The 18,971-nt window shown below is 38.8% G+C and overlaps 4 protein-coding genes across 5 annotated transcripts; 1 reads left to right on the top strand and 3 right to left on the bottom strand.

The window, feature by feature from the left end:
- The first annotated feature begins 1,615 nt into the window (after nt 1-1,615).
- LOC137727571 (galacturonosyltransferase 8-like) lies at nt 1,616-4,356 on the top strand. 2 transcript variants are annotated; one of them, XM_068466410.1, is made up of 3 exons: nt 1,616-1,916; nt 2,109-3,359; nt 3,732-4,356. In XM_068466410.1, the coding sequence occupies exons 1-3, from the start codon at nt 1,746-1,748 to the stop codon at nt 4,005-4,007; spliced, it is 1,698 nt and encodes a 565-aa protein (XP_068322511.1). In that variant the 5' UTR covers nt 1,616-1,745; the 3' UTR covers nt 4,008-4,356. The 2 variants fall into 2 exon arrangements, with proteins under 2 accessions (XP_068322511.1, XP_068322512.1); XM_068466411.1 differs by having other exon boundaries at nt 1,617-1,910.
- Nucleotides 4,357-5,096: 740 nt separating this feature from the next.
- LOC137727572 (nuclear transport factor 2-like) lies at nt 5,097-9,055 on the bottom strand. The gene is made up of 10 exons (XM_068466412.1): nt 8,903-9,055; nt 8,375-8,442; nt 8,135-8,272; nt 7,659-7,947; nt 7,265-7,572; nt 6,921-7,086; nt 6,338-6,459; nt 6,185-6,244; nt 5,896-5,956; nt 5,097-5,806 (listed from the first exon to the last, which is right to left on the bottom strand). The coding sequence occupies exons 2-10, from the start codon at nt 8,429-8,431 to the stop codon at nt 5,514-5,516; spliced, it is 1,494 nt and encodes a 497-aa protein (XP_068322513.1). The 5' UTR covers nt 8,432-8,442; nt 8,903-9,055; the 3' UTR covers nt 5,097-5,513.
- A 3,200-nt stretch (nt 9,056-12,255) lies between these two features.
- On the bottom strand, nt 12,256-13,748 carry LOC137727322 (ninja-family protein 2). The gene has a single exon (XM_068466187.1). The coding sequence runs from the start codon at nt 13,730-13,732 to the stop codon at nt 12,509-12,511; it is 1,224 nt and encodes a 407-aa protein (XP_068322288.1). The 5' UTR covers nt 13,733-13,748; the 3' UTR covers nt 12,256-12,508.
- Nucleotides 13,749-15,258: 1,510 nt separating this feature from the next.
- On the bottom strand, nt 15,259-18,737 carry LOC137727335 (uncharacterized). The gene is made up of 6 exons (XM_068466202.1): nt 18,438-18,737; nt 17,174-17,373; nt 15,998-16,138; nt 15,829-15,909; nt 15,617-15,744; nt 15,259-15,411 (listed from the first exon to the last, which is right to left on the bottom strand). Exons 1-6 carry the CDS (start codon nt 18,661-18,663, stop codon nt 15,369-15,371), a joined length of 819 nt encoding a protein of 272 aa, XP_068322303.1. The 5' UTR covers nt 18,664-18,737; the 3' UTR covers nt 15,259-15,368.
- Between the last annotated feature and the right edge of the window lie 234 nt (nt 18,738-18,971).

Raw genomic sequence — 18,971 nt, 5'->3', positions numbered from 1 at the left:
AGACTCGTACCAATGAATTTTTTCATGGTATGAATGTGACAACGTGTCTGGTCCCCTTCAAGATTGCCACTTTTATCCTAGCTTGTACTCTGATGTTGTTCTCATGGTGAGTCTATTAAGACAAAGACAATGACCAATTAACCACTTAGAGTTGTGAATGACCAAGCATCATAACATATAAGATCTTCACCAGTGAAAGATAATCACCAACACGGCAAATAAATTTAGTTCATATTATTGTTGTTGCAATACAAAAATATTAAATGCCACAAGTTGTGACGATTTTGTAGTATTATTAATTCACATCAAATAAGTAATATAACATGCACAAATTGAATACTACATGATGATATAGCGGTTGATATGAATTTTTTTATACAATTGCTGACCCTAAACATTATAAAGCCTACATGGCGTGCAAACTGAATAATTATGAGTTAACTATGTTATTTTCGTGAATACAGATGTGCCAACTCACGACCGAACTCGGTCGGGTGAGTTGAACAAATGTGATGGCGGTGTCGAATGTGCTACTGTCTTCTGTACCTAAGCGTCTACGGTCGAGGAAGGAACACCTCTCGGCCTAGGATTCTAGAACATGATGACAAGGTTGTTTTTCAATGTGAAGTTCGATAAATGGGTCGGCTTTCAATGTGTTGAACACGAAGTGACCTAGTATAACACCTCACTTCATTAGGAAGCTAATGAAATGACCCATTTGGGTGAAAGAATTGAAAACTATTCATCTGCTTAGACTTGGATAGATAACCAACCAATCAGAAGCAGTGATGTTTACTTGTCGAAACTGAAGATACTCCTAAATCGCCTGATTCTATGACTCAAGTGCTACTTACTTATCCAAACTGAAGATGTCGCCGGCTGTCAACACAATGCTATTTACTTATCCAAACATCCAAACTGAAGAGAGGGTTAGGATGGTTAGTATTTTCTCATATTGTGAGACGGATTTCGCATAGAGCAGGGGTTTTGGCCTAGCTAAACCTCCTATATTTATAGGAACAAATTTCCTTGATGCCTAAGTCTGCCAAGTTGTAAAATTCTGATAATATTTCAATTCTTCGACATATTCTTAATATATTTGGAATTATTCTCGGCCGAGACTCTATTGGTGGGCGTTAAGTCTTCGCCATCTTAGACTAGGACTCTAAACCTAAATTGATTATGCAATTAATTGAACATTTATCCAAAAATTAATCATGATCCTAAATATTTCTCTCATCCAACAATTTATAGTATATGAATTGAGTGGATGCAAAATCAAATCCAAACAACATAGCAATTTTTGTTCAATGACTAGTGATTACTAGTGTTTTTTTGGTCAAATGACTAGTGATTCCTTGTTAATTGACTATGTTTTATTTTCTCTTTAGCAATAACTGAGGTTAATTAACAATTAATTAAACTGATTACTGTGTGGCAGATTAATAAAGGAAGGTAGAAAATTAGGAAAATTCCACTTGAGAGATAATGCGTCGTTAACTAATTAATAAACACCCAAATCCCACTAACCAACAAGTGAAAAAGTCAAAATCACAGGAGTTACATGGGCCCCACATGATTAGATTTTAATAAGCACCGCCAAGTCGCACTCGCCGATCCGCGTTTTACAGTTAATAATTAACAGAAACCAAAAAAAATAAATCAAAAATAAAAAATTAATGTCAGAACCCGTGTCCGACACTGAGTCTGAGTGAGACTCTCACAGAGAAGCCGCAGATCGAAAAATGGCGAACCTTCGATTCTCCGGCAGCAGTAGAGGAGCAACCGCGCGGAGCTCCGTCGCGTCGTTCAGAGTGCTTTCCATGGCCATTGCAGTCGCCGTCGTCTTCGTCTTCTCACTCTCCTTTGTCTTCACTTCCCGAACTGACTCCTCCGATGTCGGCGACTCGGTAAGTGTATGTCTACTATTCATCATTCGCACTTTCACTGCTTCTCTGCTTCATTGGAGTTTTAAGTTCCCGATTTTTATTTCCGGATCCAATCGTTTCGATTTTCGGTTTTCGTTCCCGCGCTGGAACTGGATTAGTACCATAATTTTTATTTAAATCACAGCAATGTTTGATGTATTGATGGTAATTGTGAATTAGGGTTTCGATTCCGGTTCATTTGGTGGATTTGGATCGACGAGAAGGACCGTGCTGGCTCTGAAATCGGATCCACTGAAACCCCGACTGGACCAGATCCGGAAGCAGGCGGACGATCATCGGACCCTAGCCCTAGCGTACGCGAGCTATGCGCGGAAGCTGAAGCTCGAGAACTCGAAGCTGGTTCGGGTCTTCGCCGATCTCTCACGAAACTACTCGGATCTCATGAACAAGCCCGCCTATCGCGCTCTGTTCGAATCCGACGCTCTCAACATCGACGAATCGGTTTTGCGGCAGTTCGAGAAGGAAGTGAAGGAGCGAATCAAAGTAACTAGACAAATAATTGCTGAAGCGAAAGAGTCTTTTGATAACCAGCTCAAGATTCAGAAGCTCAAGGACACCATTTTCCAAGTGAATGAGCAGCTGACGAAGGCTAAGAAGCAAGGGGCTTTCTCGAGCTTGATTGCCGCGAAATCGATCCCCAAGAGCTTGCATTGTGTGGCAATGCGGCTAATGGAGGAGCGAATTGCGCATCCGGAGAAGTACACTGATGAAGGGAAGCCAATCCCGCCGGAAATTGAGGATCCCAATCTATATCATTATGCCATATTTTCAGATAATGTGATTGCAGCATCAGTGGTGGTGAATTCGGCAGTGAAGAATGCCAAGGAGCCATGGAAACATGTGTTCCATGTCGTGACTGATAAGATGAACCTCGGAGCAATGCAGGTTATGTTTAAGAGCAAGGACTATAATGGGTCACATGTTGAAGTGAAGGCTGTGGAGGATTACAAGTTTTTGAATTCTTCATATGTGCCGGTGCTAAAGCAATTAGAGAATGCGAAGTTGCAATCGTTTTACTTTGAAAATAAGCTCGAGAATGCAACCAAAGACGCAACAAACATGAAGTTCAGGAACCCCAAGTATTTGTCCATATTGAACCATTTGAGGTTTTATTTGCCGGAAATGTACCCAAAATTGCACAGGATTCTATTCTTGGATGACGATATAGTGGTTCAGAAGGATTTAACTGGTCTGTGGAGGATTGATATGGATGGGAAGGTGAATGGGGCGGTTGAGACATGTTTTGGGTCATTTCATCGGTATGCACAGTACATGAATTTCTCACATCCTTTGATTAAGGAGAAGTTTAATCCCAAGGCATGCGCGTGGGCTTATGGAATGAACTTCTTTGATTTGGATGCTTGGAGAAAGCAAAATTGTACTGCTGAGTATCATTACTGGCAAAATCTGGTAAGAGATTACTTTTCTTTTGGTCAAATTTGTGTCTAGAACTTTTACATTTTGAAATCAATATTGTGGTATCTTATATTGTATATATGCAGATCTTGTAAAAACTGTTTGATTGTGCATACTGTGCATTTTGTAGTTTTGTTGTTTCGAATCTGCAGCTTTTAGTTGCCGTATTGGTATCTTTAGGGGATCCATGGTAAAGAATGTACCTCCAGCTGCAGTGAAAGGAGAAGGGAAACGTACTCATAATGCTTATTAGATGCTATCATGTCATTCTTATGAATTATTCTGTTTTGCGATATCTCCACTAATTGTGTGTGTTTTTTCCTATCTATTAAGTAGCACTGACTAGGGATGATGATCTCATTGCAGAACGAGAACCGTAGTCTGTGGAAATTGGGGACACTTCCCCCAGGTTTAATCACATTTTACTCGACAACAAAGCCACTAGACAAGTCATGGCACGTTCTGGGACTTGGCTATAATCCGAGCATCAGCATGGACGAGATTCGCAATGCTGCAGTGGTGCACTTCAACGGGAATATGAAGCCTTGGCTTGATATTGCCATGAGCCAGTTCAAGCCACTCTGGGAAAAACACGTCGATTATGATATGGAGTTTGTTCAGGCCTGCAATTTTGGTCTCTAAATGAATCGGGTTTGTTGAAGCTCTAGTTGGAGGATCTGCCAATGCTAGTCCTACAGCTCGTAAGCTATCACTCTTTTGGATTCCATTGTTGCTCGTTGCACGTTTACTAATTATTCATAGTATAGGGACGATATGCATCAATCTAAGTGTAGCATACCTGTTTTCCATGTTAATCTAGGTCTTCTTTTTATTGTTTCATACAACTTAAAGTTCACTTTGAAGATGATAATTACTGAAGTTGGTGGACATTTACGGTAAACTGCAAAATACGTCGCTTGTTGTTCGTCCATTTCTTGTCATATCATTGTGACATTCGTCTATTAAACGAAGTATCCGAAAATTATATTTATCTTCATCGGCTATATGATGTCTCGTCTAACAATGGCATAATTGCTACTTTGTCATAACACTGCAGGTGCGGCTACTACTTACTACTAAATGCTTACCAATTTCCCCAAATTTAGTGAAATCATAAGAATCTCCTGGTCTGGATTACAAGTGCGTACAAATTGTTAAAATTGTTTAGCTTTATGTGAATAGAAATCCCTTACATTTCTTTTCGGCACGAGACTGGAGACAAATTCTCGTCGACACTGGAAACGAATTATCGCCGAGGAAAGTCATCGGAATCGTTCATCTGATTTTGATGCTCAAACGTTTGCTTCCTGGAGGGATTTATTATGCAAAAAGCCTGAAAGTGCAATCATACAAACGAAAAAAATTTGGCCCATATATAAGCTTTAAAGAAAACTGAAAACTCAAAGTTGGCCGATGTACAGGCTTAACCACCATCGGATCCACCGCCACCACCTTCTGATTCGCCACCGACAAGTCAAGGCATAGTTACGATTCTCCACCAACGGATCAAACCAGAGAATGCGAAATGGAAATAGATGTGTTCAGCATCCTGTTATCCGAGTAGAACCCAAGAAGAGAACGTACGAAGGAGCGGCAAACCCTCCATATAAGTTGTTCTCCTCCTGATGCAATGTAATCGGTTATTCTTTTGACTTTAATTCTAGGAAGCGGTCATTAAATTCATTTAAATTTGATTCTACAAAACCATAGAAAGCTATAAAATCAATGACAGAGAACAAAATCATCCGCAAATATTATGGCCACATAGCAATCACGGAAACATACAACATGGGATGGGACAGCCATTACAACAAAATATGAGCACTTTGAAATTTTGAACCCCAATTGTCATTTCCATTTCCATCCGCATAAAGACCAATGGCGCTACAAGTACTTTATCCAAAATATACTAAGCACAAAATCTAACACCTCTATCGCCTCCAAAATAGCTCCGATATAAAAACCCAAAAAGAAAAAAAAAAAAAAAAGTCAAGAAAATCCTAGGGAAATATCCTAGGTGGTTGGTTCATCCACAAAACGATCAGTAACGGCCCTCTCAGTGCCTACCCAATTACTTCACCATTGACAAAAAGGAATAGAATTTAATCGCTCTCCGTTTGCGACCAAACTTCAAAAGTTGAGGCGTTCTCAAGCTGAGGCAGACACCTGTGGTACTGTGCTTTTCGCTGCTGCATTAACCGCTACCCCACCAGAACGATTCACACGAGCACCATTGTCAGACCTCTGATATCCATCTCCTCCACGGCCCGATGATCCTCCCCTATTGCTACTCCTACTTCCATAATCAGACTTGAAATCGCCACGACCACCATTGAAATCGCCACGACCATAAGCCCTACCACCTCCATAGCCTCCACGTCCTCTTGGTCCCTCAGTCCTGTACCCGTTCCCATTTCCCCTTCCGGAAAACCTTCCCCTCCCTGCATAAATAAAGGGACGAGCATAAACAATTAGAAACATGAAAGCTAGAAATAGACAAACATAATGTTGAACACAAAATTCAACTCACCTCGAGTTGATCGCTTTTCCTCAACAAAAACTTGGCGTCCACCAATCACGATGGGTGAAGCCTAAAAACACCAATGCAGAAATATTATTAGCACAATAACTTCAAATATACAAGAACATAAAGGCTTGTTATATCAAAGGATTAAATATAAACGCATTCAGAATTCACAAGCAAATTTCTTGTGTTATTTGCTATTCCGTAGGGTTCAAAGAAATACAGCAATAGATATGTTCAAATGTCCAAGATAGCGAATCATAAAAAGGATAGTGGGTCAAAGTCTGTTAAATACCTCCATCGCACTTTGCACAGAACTTGCAGCCTCAAATTCCACGAAGCCAAAACAGAACCCCTGTTGAAATGATGAAGAGACGTTAAGTATATCATTCACAGAAGGATTGCCAACATCAAACAACAGAGAAACTTGAGTTGATAAATCACAAACCCTTAGGATTCTAACTTGCACACCATTCTTCTTGATCTGTCCAAATTTCTTAAACTCATTCTCAATTACAGTATTTGTACAATCCATTGGCAGACCTTTAATGTAGATAGAGTAACCTTCAGCTGTTCAAAAAAAACAAAATTTACAATTGTATCAACTAATGCAAACATACGAGATGTGTAACAGAAAGTACGTCTGCAACAACCTAGCCAAATAAGGCTTTTTGCCTACTTTAATAAAAAAAAAATGCAGAAAAATCAAGCTTCAACGAGTTAGCTAAATGATCAGCTATCTTAACTTTGTGAACAGTCACTAGCTAGATTTAGCTAGGAGATAGAGTTAAGTTTTTGCCAAACATTAAAAACTATAAAAGTGTATTGTTTGGGGGCTTCAATAGAAGAAAAAGGGCTAGGGGTGTTAAGTTTAGGAAAAAATAATATTAAAATATTTTAACTTAACCTAAAATGGCTGGTATTGTTGGAAGTGGTGGCTAGCCAAATTAAGATTTGGGTCATTGGACTAGCTAAAATAACAAAAACGTAGCAGTATTGTTGGAGATGCTCTAATACAATGAACTTCTCACCTTCGGGCTCTAAATTCCCATTTTCTCTGGCATTGGTGCTGGATACTGTTTCTGAAACTGGAGCAGATATTGGAGCAGCAGTCACTTGGTGCTCCTGCTTCTTTGGGACAAACCTCATGGGTGCCGGAGTAGAAAATGGGACAGTACCCTCCTTCATGCTCTTAAGCTGGAACAAGTGGTTTAAGACCCCGGATGAGCATGAACAATAACAAAGAAAGTAGAAAAGTACTCTTTTTGCACAAATTTATTACAAACTAATGAGAAATGTAGTACTACAACCAAAAACACATATATAACAGATGTAAAGATCTAGAAGCATGAGATCTTGCAAAACAGCTGCTTACAATTGAGGCATAAGACTTCTTCGGTGCTTCAACTTTAGCGTTAGATTCAGCTTCAACTTTGGAGTTGAACTCAGCCTCAACTTTGGGGTTGGATTCATCTTCAACTTTTGAGTAAGATTCAGCTTCGACTTTAACCACCAATTGCAAATCATCAGGAATTTCATTGACAACTTCAGGTTCTGGTACTGCTTCCTCTTCAACTGAAACTACTCCATTTTCAGAAGGTTTGATTACTTCCTCCTTGGCAACATCCTCAGACACTGCAATCACAGGCTCTGGGACATGATTGTCCTGCAAAGCAGAAGCATCTGCAAAAAGAGTACTCTCAAACTCAAATAGATTGAACCAAAACTACGCACTTAAAGATTTAAATAAGAATCATTTTAAGCCATACCATGTTTGGGGGTAATAGGAGGTTCAACTTCAACATCAACAACCAATCCATTGTCCTCATTTTCAGGGGTGGAATCTTCAACATATCTAAAGACATCGTTCAAAACAAAGTAGCCTACGTCTTGTGGTGCCAAGAAAAAACTTTGAGTAAATTTCTTCCTTACAAGGTCCTTTCCAGTCAAATACCCAGTGACAAGAACAAATACTCCTCCATTGTAAGATTCCTGAGCATCCACAGTCTTGATATTTGCACTGAGCTCTCCGTAATCAAGTATCTTCTTGTTGATTTCCTGCCCAATAAAATGTAATAAAAAAGATCAAAGGAATCAGATTCTCACCATGTTCAGTGGACAAAATTTAAAGATACCCACAGCATAGGCATCTAGGCCCCAAATACTGTACTTTAGTAACAATTATGAATATGATCTGACGTAAACACGAAGTTATCTTAAAGGTAGGGTCTTGGAAGGAGCTTACCTCCATGGTGGTTGTAATGCTCATGATCCCACCATCTCCCGGACGACCAAGCTTACTAATATCTTGGTAAAATCGATGAACAAGCTCTGGGGATTGTTCCAAGATATTGTAGTACTGAAGAACAAAGGCATTACCGACCTATATTTAACAAAATGTACCGTTCAAAATCAGTTAGCATCCATCAGAATCAATAAGGTAATAATTCATTCACAACTATTCATGTACAACATCAATACATACAACATCGGCAGTAGGAGTGAGGCTTGCAGCTGGGGCTTGCTGCACCATCGTTGCCATCTCTGATCAACCTCCAGAAACCAAACAAAAACAAAAACATTACATGTAGAACCCTAAAACTTGAACTAGATCTTGAAAACAGAGATACAAAAATTTACCAGCACCAAAAGAATTACACTTTGTTCTTTAAAAAAATAAATCAAACATATTTTCCTCAATTTAACTGAAAACATATTAACATATACGTATATATATAAATTTATTCCTCAATTTAAATACATATTTTCCTAAATAAATATTAAGTGAAATTCAGCTCAAGTTCGTACACTAAAACATTTAAGCAATAAATTAAATTAAATTAAATTAAAAAACTTTGAAGCTCTAATCACTTCACTACCAGCTAAAGCATACGAGTTCAGATTTCTACGAAACAAATGGAGATCTAAAGCGAGCAAAATTCAACAAAAACACAGTTGAAAATGTGAAAAGCGTAATGAAATATGTGAGATTTGAGGGGAGAGAGAGAGCTACCTGAGCGCGGATCGGCGGAAGTGAGGTGAGAGAAGAAGAAAAGGTAGGCGGAGCTCAGCGACTTCTCTCACCTCCTCGGCGGGGTTTGGCGGTTTCTAGGGTTTTGGGCGGATCTCCAAGAGGCGCGAGAGCGTTGGTACAGGAGGGAGAGGGAGAGGAATTGAGAAAAAGGGTTTTCGGGTATTTATATAAGAGTGGGAAATGGGAAATGGAAAATTTTAATTATTTTTTGTTTCTCTTGTATAAATTTATATATTTTATTATCTAATTTCAATTATATTGGGACTAAGAAATAATAAAAAGATGAGCTTGTACTACGAGTAGTGATATTTCTCTTTACTTGTACGTGAGAGATTTTAGATTCAATTGTAGCATAATGATGATTTTGAACTATATTATTGTTAATTCATTCATAACGTATATAATATTATTTGTTTAAAAAAAAAAAATTAAATAAAAGTTCAGCTTGTCCTTGAGTGTCCACGACCAAGAACATGTGTTGAAATACCCAACCAAAAAAATTTGAGGACAGAAAATAAAACAAAGGTGGAGTCCTAAGTGCAATTTTTTTAACCTAATCCTCATTGGACAAAGGAAAAGTGAATCATGATTGTGATGATTGTTGTTTCAAGCATACAGACATACAGTAACTCCTTAATTAGGGTACTTTAAATATATAAGGGCATGTTACTTCCTTGAAATTGAAACGTCATAAATCGAATGATATACTGTTTAGTCCTTGGGTGGTATGATATCTAATTGTTTATATATAAAATATCTAATTTAATTGTCGGTTAAAATTTAAAATAATACTAATATCTTGCGTATTCATTTATGATAAATAAATAAATATGTCATAAGTATATTTTTTGAGCTTGAGAGATAGAATTCTTCGGTTACACCAACCAATCTGCTAACTCTTTGAATCGATTGATCAATAAGGTTTATTTTTATTCATTTATTTATTTCATTCTTCAAATCATTTTGATTATCTTAGGATGAAAATTGTTGGCACAAACGGAGCCAATTAAGGCTTACTAGGGAAGATGCTTCCACTCAAATAGTTTGTTTGTTTGGTTGCAGACTACAATTATATAATATTAATGCGTTATCTTTGAAAAAAATAGATGTATCTAATATCCAAAATCTATTCATAATACTTATACTACATATCCAAAATTATATGAGCAAAAATGTTGTTGTTCTATCATTTAAACCGGAAAAAAACCCCTCTCTTGCCTATCATGTATTAATATTTTTCTCATCACTTTGCCACTTTCCACTATTATATTGAAATTTTTGTAACATTGGAATTATGATACAACATCATTTGAAATTATCCTTATTATCATATAGGTATAAACCATACTACAATAAGGTTTTCTTAATTGTTTTTTGGGTTGCCCCCACTAGAAGAAAATTCTAGCTCCATCCCTGATTGTTGGGGTTAAAGTGTAAATTTTAATGAAATATGTCACTTAATACTATGGTCACTTCCAAGGAAGAGATTTTTTATTCGCGTCTCATTTGATCATAAGTTTCATACCAATTTATTTTCCAACTCTATTAGTGTAAATATATCATTGTATAAAAAATAAAAAATAAAAATTAAAGTATTCTAAACTCGAGAGTAGAAAATTAATATCTAAGCATCAATTTTTGGAAGCTAATTACATTTCACACCTTTCATGTTTTGAGTAATTTTCAAAATGAATTACGAGATATTAATTTTCTCACGTTACTCCTTAAAATTTAAAAATTATATCTCGTTACACACCTTGGGCCCTCAGCAAATCTGCTACTCTATTATTGTGGGAGCCCAAAAACATCATTAGCTGGGGTACCCAATCAATCTATCTTTGGGCCCTCCATCAGTGCCATGTAGCCTCTCTTGAATGTTCGTGTGATAGATGTCATTTTATATTTGTAAAATATTATTAACGCTTTAAAAAAGTTATTTGTGTATCAAGAAAAGGAAATCGATATTTTATTTTATTTTTTTTATTTTTTTTATTATTATTATTTTTTTTTTTTTACAGGATTCTGATAATGAGCCGGCTAATTCTAAAATAAACGACGCTCTCACGCTCTCATAATTCCTCCTTGAGAAATAGAAAGAGAGAACCATCCTCGGAGGGTTTGTTTACTTCCTGTTCATCAACTTCCTTGGACACTGCAATCCCAGGCTCGGAGACGTGACACTCCTGCAAGGCAGCACGAATACTCTCCAACTCAAATGCCGCACACAAAAAGTACGGACTTTAACATGAGGAGCATGAGGAGCTTTAACATCAACAACCGATCTTTCCCCACAATTTTCACATCTGTAACAATATCTCCGCGAAGAGAGTTTTGGAGGTATTTTGCAGCGTACTCGGAACATGAACCGGCATCCAAAGTATCATAATACAAGTAGAAGAATACTAAAAAATATATAAATTTCTCTCCGCTAATATTATTACACATGATACCGATTCATAGGCTTGTATGAGCACATGAAAAAAATCTCTCATAGTGTTTATAGGTGCAATCATCTTGTTAAGTTAAAACATCATTCAAAATAGTCGTATAATACTACAGTCTGGTGGTATTCATCTTTGTTTAGAAGTGAGAGGTCTTAGGTTTGAATCTTGTGGATGGCGAATTCGATACCAAATTCGGTTGCCTATTATGTGGTTTAGCCGAACTCCCCCTCCCCTTAATGTAAAAATATCAATGTACTAAAAAAAAACATCATTCAAAACAAACTAGCCATCCTTTTTCGTTGCAAGAAAAAACTTTGAGGGAAATTCCTTCTTAGATTGTCCTCCTTTCAAATTAATTTTCCAAAAGAGAAGTAATTTCACTCATATATTTTAACGTCTTACATATTCATATTTAATTACGATCATTGATTTTGTTTAACTTATTCAATTCTTTAACCATAAATAATAATAAAAAATGTATGAAAAACTAAAATAATAGTGTGTAAAGATCACTTGCCCTTTTCATATGCTTATAATTTCAGTGACATTTCCGTACTCAGTCACTTCTTGTTCATTCCCTCTCCATTAATGGTTCATAAACACAGACAAATGAATCAGACTCGGACTTTGCCAACTTTCATAAGCTGGAATCTATACTTTACAACTTTAATGCTCTATTGGGTTGATGAGGAAAATCTTGAAAAGAACTAAAACAAGCATGCCTGATCTTAAAAAGGTTAGAATAATGCTACGAAGATTAAATTTTTTAAAATAAATTATGTATTATTAATAAGAAATAAACACGTTAATGGATACTTAATTCTTAATCTAATAATCTACAATCACAACATTTAGTTTATAAATTTAATTTGAAAAATTAATCTTCCTAACACTGCTTAAAATGATAACTTTACGTCAATCACAGTTAGATTAGCAACTTTACACACAAATAATGCAAAAAGTAAGCTTGTCTCATTAATTTTCCATCAACACCGCCCAAACCCCCAGTATCTCTTCATCGCTTTCAGCGTACCCAGCAATTCACATCGACCATAATTAAAAAACAAAAGAAGAGAGAACTAGCTAGCAGATTAGAAGAAATGAAAAGGGTCTGTCGATAACTTGATCATCTTTCAGCTCATCATCCAAAAGCAGAAGGGATCACCGTTATGTGCCTCAGCGGCTGCGAAACATCGGTGCCTCCGGCATGCTGCACGAATTCAGCCGGCGAGAATGTGGTTCCATGGCAGACGCATATGATGGTAATCTCCGAATTCGTGTATCTGTACAAGAACCCATGAACCGTTTTCCCATTAGGGCCGGTCCCGGTCGTCGAGACATAAGGCATTTGGGGAAGGGAAACGGTGCTGCTGCCATTTTTGCTGATCTGGGGTTTTGGAGGCTTGGCAATTGGGTCCGTTTTGGTAACGTCCTTCAGTGGAGGGATTGGAGGGGAATATTCTTGTTTAGGTGAGATGGGTTTTGGGGTTGGAGATGCGTCTGCGGTTTCTGATTTCGGTTCTGTTTTTGGATTCAGTTTTTGTTCATTCCCTTCCGAATTGGATTCCAAGGAATTTGAAACCGGCTCTGTGTTTTCTTGTATGCTCTGGCTTGAATGGCTTTTGCTCTCGCTGCTTCCACCACCTAACATACCGTCTTGAGAAGCTGCGCTTTGATGATCTGACACGGTGGAGGAACTACACATTGGTGAAACATTTGACGCCGGTTTCTTACCCAACCCACCATTCACCGGCGCCGTTTTACCCAACCCACTATTCTGCTCCGTCTCACACCCGTTCTTCTTCTTCCCCGTATCCTTATGCGCCTGAAAGGGCCGGAATCCGCCGCCGCCGCTGGGGGCCCAGCACGGCATCACGCAAGGATACGAGAACCCGTTCATGTACGGAACAAACTGGACCGGCGGGTACGGGTACTGACCTGGTTGTTGAACCGGGCAGCGCAGCTCCGTTTGTCCGTTGCTCAGATTCAGATTCACATTCACATTCACATTCGTCTCCGTTCTCTCTTTCTTCACCGCCGGGTGCTCCTCCACTTGGGGATCGTTCTGTCCCCGGCCTTTCTTCTGCTCCCGCTTCCTCTTCGCTTCCTGCCTTCTCAACGCCTGCATCTCCCGTTTCGTATGCGGATCCAGAAGCGCGCTCTCCGGCTCCGACGACTCCACCGGCGACGGAGATGGTGCGTTCGGTTGGGATGGCAGTATTTGGTGCTCATCCTTTCTCGGATCTACTTCGAACCCTTTGGCCAGCTTCGAGTTCTCCGGTTTTCGGAAGCTGCCGCCGATCGACAGCCCCAAATCCAGTTCAACCTCCTCCTCTTTCGATGCCGATTCGGAAACCTTCACCATTTTTACAGAACTCAAACTTCAAGTTTGTTTTGTTTTTTTTTTTTTTGCTCTGAAAATCTCTAGGGTTTTTTGGGTTCAGATTTTCTGAGGGAGAGAAAAGGGGGAAGGGGGAAATAGATGGGACGGAAGCGAGAGAGGGGGCCACGTGCGGGAAACACAAGGAAACAGAGACGGTGGGTTGACACGTAGGATATTTTGGATATATTTAGTGAATAGGATTAGCCACTAATCCTGATTTAGTGCTAAAATTAATCATGTTTTGCCTGTTAATACGTTAATTTAGCGGAAAACAAACCCTTCTCAAGTGTAATGGGAGCTACGGCGCACGCTCGAAGGTTCGGAGGGGCCACGTGGCATACCCGCATGAAGAGATTGAGACGGACACGTGTAAGCCCCCGGCTCCCGTGAAACTAACAACGGATAGCCTATAATCTGTCAGCCTGGCAGTGGGGTACGGACGCGCGGAGCGAGGTTTCGCTGTTACTCGCAAATCTCAACCGTCCCTCTCACTCCACGAATCCCAAGAAGGAAAAGTCTGCGTGGCAGGTTTCTTCGTTGACACATGTCGTCGGGGGGGCGTGTCAGTCTGGATGCCGTGTCCTCTGGAGCAACGGATTCAGAGGTTAAACGTGGCGCGCATGGTGAGTGGCGCAGCTCAGGAAGGTCAAGTTGGTCTACACATTTCACGGAGAGTGACGTTGACGTGTCGAGGCTGTTCATGTACGATGATGCTAACACGTGGGGGAAGATGAATGGCTGGGGTCGGTTGTCTACGTATGGCAGTGGACACGTGGTGGCGTCTCGGGAGGTGAGTTAGTTTCGAAAAGGGGAAGGCAGGGAATGTGGCGCATAGACCTGGTTTGAAATGCGTACGACTGATGCATGGTTGCCACGTGTCGATTAATGGGGAAATCTTAAGTTGCGCCGTGGCCCAATCTAATTTGTTTGCTTTTTATATTCTGGCAGACCGAATAGTTTCTGTCACGTGTAAAGTGTAATATTAGAAAAATTAACTATTTTAATTAAATTTTATGATTTAAATATTGATTAATATTTTTGTTTGCTATTGATAATATATCATATAATTTACAAATCTAATCTAAAAGTTGGTCTACACATTACTGGTTACTTGAGAAAATTCGATAGGTATGAAATAGGTGTTTGAATTGAGCTTCATATATGTGCTTAAGCAATTTTGTTTATACATTTTGGACCTAAGCAATTTCTTACCACTAACGCATGACAGGTACACATCTCGGCAACATTCAGATGTATGTAAGCAACTTACCCTATCAACCTATCCTATCAACGCGTATGTGAGTTATCTCTAAATGTCTATGCAATATGGATGTGAGGTTTAGATATCATCAATGGTCAAATGTGTGTGAGTAATTGATCTTAGCTAAATTCATAGGTATTTATATTGTGGGGCCGATGTAGCTACGATTGTCAATTGCTAACACGCATATGTGATATAGAGTTCACGTCTCAAAAGTAGTAATCATGTCTTACGACTACACCCAAAAGCAAAAACAAAGGAGAAAGAAAAAATGCCATTACACATAGTTTGATTTCTTCATTCGCTTCCTCATGTCACATGATATTTTTATAGTCATCCGAAAACGGCCCCCTAGTTCTACACCGGAGGCATCCTCATTATCAGCTGCCCTTCCATTTTACTGCAAACACACACAGTCATTGTTAAAGGGTTACGCGAACTTGGGAATCGGTTGGTAATAAGAGTGTAACCCAAGGTACGCAGTTCATAAGATATTCTTACATGCGACCGTTGTATACAAGACTCCGCTAACAAAATTGATCACATTATCTGAGGGGTTGAACGTCAGAGAGGTCGAATAGGAGATGATGTTTTCCGCTGCTTACCTCTTTATGTAGTAGTAACAAAAGTCAGCTAAGATGAATGTTTGAACCATCTCAGAAAGGAAAGCTGCCAAAATCCAGAAATATCCACTCCCGACTAAAAATATGTATCTTCCTCTAGTCTCGTAGATCTGGAAGAGAATGGCAAAGTATTAGCCCGATACACATTACGTTATGTATGTACTGTTATTCTAACCTAACAAGTCATGCCCAACCCGAATAATCCAATGAGCGCACGCCAAGAACCTCGAAATGCCCAATGCAAATACGTAATGGGAGGTAAATGGTTCGATCATCTGAAAGCAAATCATCATCAGAAGACAACAAAGATCAACAAATCTTGTAAATCAGTGGTAAAGAGCTTTAATCTCAATTAATCTGAACCTTTGCATTCTTCATTAAACGGAGTTGAGGCAGTACTGAAACGGCTTCCATGTATCCACCAAATGCCCATAGGATTCGACCGATGGGGTTATATAGTGTATATGGGTGGACAAGCACTCCGAGGATAGCAGCAGGCACCATCTGCAATTCAAATGAAATTACGTACGTTGCGGTTTTTGTGGTAAAATAATAATCTTGCACCTTTTCCAAAGTTACAATGTAAATTCCAACTTCTGTACTTCAAAGTTGAAGCAGAGCAAACACGTACATTCAAGATCATAACAGATTGTCAGTGAGGGGTATTAACTATGAACAATGGATCGAGGGTGGCCGGATTTAAAGCAACTCATGCATATGGAAGCAGCTTCAATCTTCTCAAATCGGAAGCCTAATTTTCTTTTTGTACGTACGGTTTGTAAGGAGATGTCATTTGGTTTTATTACAAAGGTTCTAAAAGACGCTAGGCGCTAGGCGCTAGTCGGGCGGCTAGGCAGACTAAGCGGATTTAAGTAAATCTATTATATTTTATGTAAATAAGTGTCAGTTTATACTTAAAATATATATAATTTCATCATAAACTACAAAATAGAATGACATATATATTATGAAGTATTGGAATATAATGAAAAATGGGGAACAATAATATAATGTGTGTTCATTTAAGTATACAACAATGCAAAATGAAAGTTATCTATTTCCTGTCTAAGTGAGTCGCGACCTAGGCGAGTCTAGTCAGGCTAGGCGGTCTAGGCAGATGCCTCAGTAGGTCTAGGCGCGCTTTCTTAATTTTCAAATGCTTAGGCATTAATCGGAGCGGTGGCAGTCGCCTAGGTAGGAATTTTTAGAATAGTGCAAAGCGCAATGGCAAAGATCATGCCAGGGAGATGCTTAGTGGGGAAAAGAAAGTACAAATAACAAGCAATTTTCAATGTTTACATCCATTTAGTCTCGCTCGAAATTTTTTAATCTCTAATGAAGCTCTATAGAGGCTGGTGCATATGTTTGCTTGTTAATAGCACCAGTCTTTCAATATCGTCTATGTATGCGGTACGGATGAATCAACATTAGAAAATGTACATGTGTGTGTGTGGGCGCGCATTTTCTCTTAAAACTATACTCATATGCGGATATGCATACACACAGACTTAAGCCAAAGGGAGCAGATTAAAGATTTACCACAAAATATAAGCGAAAATTGTCGAGTTCCTTGATGTAGGTTGACTTCAATTTAGACCGTATCATGTATATGACCCACGCTGTTGAAACGAGAGTAGAAAAATCGAGCACAGTATGAATGTCCGCCTCCATCATGGTACCACAAAATAATCTTACTGCTAGAAAGAGAGCTGTGAGTTCCTGAGTCTTCAGGGAAAGACCTGAACATGTAATAGAAACCAACTGATTAACAAAAAGCTTATTTGAAAGTATTTTATGTACTAAAGCTGATAATTATCAAATGTATTACTCTGAAATTACGAAGATATAGCAACTAATATTGATTAAACTTGAATTTAACTACCTGATCAAATGAGAGGTCAGATTAAACTTGAATTTAACTACCGGACATCAGATTAGAGGTCAGATTGTACTGCAAAATCATAAGCCGTACTTCCTTTCGATTTATTTACCACAATAACGATTAAGATTGACACTTCAAAAACGTCATCATGCACTTCAATTTTATTAAACATTGAGAAAATTTGTATAAAAAAGAGTACATGATGATAATCCTAGAGTGCTGATAACATCATCCCAACGGCTTTATAAAATTACAGAGTTCATTAATTTTGTAATTGGTCAATTTTCTGTAATCCCCTCTTTTTCTTGGACCTGTTTCAACAGAAGTTCATCCCTAAGCATAATCAACTAAAATACCGAGTCCCCAACTGATCCTAAATGATTATTTTATCAAAACTATAAATTATACCCTCTTCATAAATTGCACCCATTTTGTCATGAGTTTCATGGCATCACAATAATATAGGGCCACTATCAAATGTCAAGCCCCGCCCCAAAATCTCAAGGTATGTGTCTCTGTCACATGCTTGGGATTTCAGGGCGCGACACCATAACCTTATGCTCTTAATAGGGCTTAACGTGTTACTGTTGAGAGTGAATTCCACATCTACATCGGAGAAATAACGGATCTTACACGTGCTCATAAGTAATTGAGTTACTCCATATATTGCAAATTGATTTATTTTTTTATTTTTTTATTTTTTTTATTTTTATTTTTTACGGTGGAACCTCAAATTTTTTTAGTTACGCGTTACGCCCACATTATGAGGCATACGACTCTAGTGACATTAAAAATTGGATACAAAAACCAACCGATTCCAAACCAGCAGAAATCATGACAAATCAAATTAATAAAACCCAAGAAATCAAATAATATCCCAATTAAAAAAAAATTGTGAAGGAATAGGAAGGACATAGATACCGGAGCAAGTCTTCTGGGTAGTGAGCTTGTAAATGAGGACGACGATCCCGGCGACATGCACGGCTTCAGAGGCAATGACAAAGTAGTTATGATTCTTCACCCAAAATCTCAGTGCCACTAAAGCACACAATGCCAGCAGGCTACCCAGAAAAACCTTGACTTTCATTGACTGCCTCCTCACCCATTGAAACAGCACGTTCACCGGCGAGCTCCTCCTACTCCCCATCGTAAATCGGGTGGGACTTCCGCACGCCCGATCGATTCCTTATAGAGAAAGAAGAGAAATCGGCAGAGACAAAAAGACACAGAATTTATGTTGTGTTTTTCTGTGCGTGGTGTTGGAGGTAAAGAGTGAGCGTTTTGAAGGGGGATTGGGCATGCATTTGGAGGACCAACGAGGAATGGACACGTGGAATATACGTTTTTGCGAAGGCAGAATTTAGGTTGGATCCCGAATTTAGTGGCTTGCCTTTTAGGGGCTATGGATTTGGGTATTAAATCCTTGTAATTGACCGTTTTGGTGACCTTCTTAAA

The sequence above is a fragment of the Pyrus communis genome, chromosome 3 (assembly GCF_963583255.1).
Source record: "Pyrus communis chromosome 3, drPyrComm1.1, whole genome shotgun sequence".
Lineage (NCBI taxonomy): Eukaryota > Viridiplantae > Streptophyta > Magnoliopsida > Rosales > Rosaceae > Pyrus > Pyrus communis.
This window is presented reverse-complemented; position numbering and strand designations above follow the sequence as displayed.